Raw genomic sequence first — 3,509 nt, forward strand, 5'->3', positions numbered from 1 at the left:
CTATTTTATTTATAGAAATGTTGTTCCAATTACAATTTATCTTGCAAGAAGAAAAGAATCAAGCTTTTAAGCCTAAGCCTAAATAATCTAACAAAATCTTATAATGTGTGTTCTTTCTTATTTAATGATGCAATCTATCATCCATTTGGGTTTATCAGTTCCTTTAACTTCTTTGATTTTGTATTTAGCTTCGGCCTCATCAAATTTTAACCAAAATATAAATAAAGCAAGGGAAACTAAATTAAAAAACCCACCCAAATTTAAATCATGGTAAGAATATGATATTTTATTAAAATTATAATACTTTTTTTTAATAAAAATAAAGTAAAGTTTCTCAAACATAAATTACCACTTAAAATCATAATTTTTTGTAAGATAAAAATTTGATTGTTCCAAAAATGTTTACAAAATGTCAAATTGTTTCATGTCTGTCCAGCATTATTGATATTATTTTCTATAATATCCCGCACTCTGGATATTATTTTCTGTCATTAGCTCCTGAAAAATATATATTTATTTCATTGGTACGAAAATCAAAATATGAATTTATTAGAAAAAGGATACATTTACTCCACAAAGTAACAGCATTTAAACACCAGCACAGACTGCGTCGGAAGTGTTTTTTTTTTTCCTGTTGCCACGAAATAATACAAAGAACGCATAAATAATTAGTGTGTTTTATTGCAGCTTTTATTCACAAATTATAGTTATGACTTATGATATGTTGATTTTTTCAAAAAAAAAATATATATATATATAATTCATTTATTCAACAAACAAGGCTTACACATGTGGGAAATTTTCTATTCATCCAACGGCATGATTAGATCAACACTGTTCCGAGATATGAAAATTTACATACATACCCATTATTCTCATGCATTTACATATCTAAGGTCTAAACTTTTATATTTACATTTATAACGCTTTTATATCATAAATCATGAGAAGTATAAAAATTGTGTGATAAGTACGTAAATGCCCCTTTAAGTTAAAATATAAGCTGTGAACTGATGTTTGATAAATCAAATGTGCGGACGACGACATAGATCGCAACATGTCAAGCTACTCATATAACATAAAACACGTAAGTACATTTATTACAAAATACCAACTCCGTAGGCTTAGGAAGCTTTCCTCTTAGTTATGCCTTCACTTTGCTGATTTGATCAAATAAAAATTTACCACAATTACAACAATCACAGAACCAAAAAAAGCATCTTATTCATCATCTGCTTCTTGTCAACAATCTAATCTAATCGGCCAGCAACTAAAAAAACAAAAAATAATCAAAATATTTTGATCAACTTGAATCATAAAATGTTTAAATATACCTTGAGATAAGTATATAAACATAAATATTGTTATAATTATCTGAAAATAAATCTAAAAACTTTTAAGACTCATTCTCACAACTTTTTTGTCAAGATACTCTAACCTAAATTTTCAGACATTACACACAAATAAGATTCGGATTCTCATCACCTTTTCTTAGGAACTGCAACCACCTAAACCGAAGTTAAATCAACAGCTAGATACTAATAAAAAGATCTAACACTATATACCAAACAACCTTCAGATTAATTTGCATGCAAAATATAAAACCCAATTACACACATGAAGCGACTGAAAAAGTTCCCATGCGCGCAGTTTAAGGCTAAGAGATCTCTAATCATGGCGAAGAACCTGTATCAAAGGACTTCCTCCTCACCAAAAGGCAAGTTATCTTGGAAGGATTAGCGTGTGTGTTATCAAGCATACAAAGAACAAAATCCGGTCGATGCAGGGCAAGGCTAAGCCTGTCCTGTCCAACCTCAATCGCACTGGCGTCGAGCAGAACGTGCCATGAGTTGCGGTGAGCTTCAGAGACCCAATGCATGGAGTAGCGCGTCGCCTTCACCTCGGCTGGGTAAGCAAACAAACCCTTTGGGCTGTACTTGCTTTTTCTCCGAAAGTATTGGCTTAGTTGGGATCCCTTGATCCGGAGATCAAGCCAATCGGACGGCGCAGGAATCACCTTTGAGTCCTTGTAACTGGCGAACTCTCGAATGCAGTCGATTTCTTCTTCGATCACCGTCATGTAGTAGTTGTATTTGAAGAAGGGATAGCTCTCGCCGACGAGCATCATGGCGTCCTTATGACCCGGCATGAACAGGACGAGGTAGTCATCATCAGTGAGGCCGCAGTGCTGCAGAACGCGGTTGCGAGCTTGGATCTCGGGGATGGAGATGAAGCTTCCGGGAAAGGATGATTTTTTTGTGAGGATGTCGAGGAGGCGAGAAGGTTCGAGTTGCGTGCGGTTGAGATCGGGGTGGCTGCCGCCGAGGGAAGGGGAAGGGGAGGGGTCACGAGAACCGAGTGGAGATCGACGGCGATCGTCGGGGGAGGGAAGACCGCGCCGGCCGCCGGAGCTGGCGTCGCTGGAGTCGGTGCAGTAGATGGAATACAGATCGGTTTTGTCGCTCTCTTCGATGAGGCCGTGGGAATATTGGGGGTACTTGGCGAGCACATACTGTTCGACGTATTGCATCTCAGTGGGCGTGATCGGGCCCGACCACCTGAGGTCGAGTCCGTGAAGTGTTGACATGGCTTCCGCGACGATGTGGGGCGGGATGAACTCTCTAGGACACACTTTCTGTTTCGTTTCAAAATCAAAATTTTGACAAGTTGTTCGATTGAAAAAGAAGAACACACAAAGAAAAGTAGTTGCTGACCTTAACAACCATGCTGTTCGGTCTGGTGCTGGGAAAAGGCAATTTGGGGATTGAGCTTAGATTTGACTCATCGAATTCCTCCCCTTCCATGACCTGAAACAGGGACAAAGACTGTGCTTTGAGTTATAATACTGGTTACATAGGTGCATGTGTGTGTGCTGCGTGCGAGCGTACCTTAGATTCAGGAAGGAGACGGATCTGAGCTTCGAGATTAGTTCTTCCCATGAAGTGTGGATGCAGAATCTGATGAAAAGGGGAGAGAGTGGGGGAGAAGAGAGCAGGGGAGGAAAAGAAGGGTCTCCTTCGACGCAGCTGCGTGGATTGGGTTGTTTTGGTAAGCAGAATAAAGATATTAGATAATAGTGAGGTCTGCGGAGGAGAACAGCTACGAGGATAGCGACAATAGCAATATATATCGCCGGAGGAAGAATAAATTAATGAAGGGGAGTAAATGTGATGGCTGAATTTATCAAGGCTGTTGCCTGTTGGATGTTCGTTCGAGCTCCAGGCTGGGATCTTGACGAAAGGAATTAGCCTGAATTTTTTTGAGCTTCGTGCTCAGTAAGAATGCTCGAAATGAGCAGAAGAATAATAATATATAGATGGCGTTGAAGGGCAAATGAATCTATTTTCTCTCGTGTTTCGTGTTTTGTGATGCTTGAAGAGATTCGGGTATTTATGGATTAATTATATTTAAATCAAAGTTAATGTAGAATATTGAAAGTTTATTGTTTTGAATTGGTTTAAATTATTTGAAATTTGAAACTTAATTTTTTAAAGTTGCCTAGAAAATTT

The 3,509-nt window shown here is 38.2% G+C and overlaps 1 protein-coding gene across 1 annotated transcript; it reads right to left on the bottom strand.

The window, feature by feature from the left end:
- Nucleotides 1-1,470: 1,470 nt before the first annotated feature.
- On the bottom strand, nucleotides 1,471-3,262 carry LOC110018827. The gene is made up of 3 exons (XM_020716282.1): nucleotides 2,889-3,262; nucleotides 2,715-2,807; nucleotides 1,471-2,635 (listed from the first exon to the last, which is right to left on the bottom strand). Exons 1-3 carry the CDS (start codon nucleotides 2,937-2,939, stop codon nucleotides 1,673-1,675), a joined length of 1,107 nt encoding a protein of 368 aa, XP_020571941.1. The 5' UTR covers nucleotides 2,940-3,262; the 3' UTR covers nucleotides 1,471-1,672.
- Nucleotides 3,263-3,509: the final 247 nt, after the last annotated feature.

The sequence above is a fragment of the Phalaenopsis equestris genome, unplaced genomic scaffold (assembly GCF_001263595.1).
Source record: "Phalaenopsis equestris unplaced genomic scaffold, ASM126359v1 Scaffold000036, whole genome shotgun sequence".
In the NCBI taxonomy this organism is placed as follows: domain Eukaryota; kingdom Viridiplantae; phylum Streptophyta; class Magnoliopsida; order Asparagales; family Orchidaceae; genus Phalaenopsis; species Phalaenopsis equestris.

Excerpts from the sequence above, each read along its gene's own strand:
- LOC110018827 (XM_020716282.1), bottom strand. The coding sequence starts at position 2,939 with ATGGGAAGAACTAATCTCGAAGCTCAGATCCGTCTCCTTCCTGAATCT. Across the intron at positions 2,808-2,888 it reads GTCTCCTTCCTGAATCTAAG|GTCATGGAAGGGGAGGAATT; the intron begins GTACGCTCGCAC and ends TCCCTGTTTCAG. Across the intron at positions 2,636-2,714 it reads CGAACAGCATGGTTGTTAAG|AAAGTGTGTCCTAGAGAGTT; the intron begins GTCAGCAACTAC and ends GAAACGAAACAG.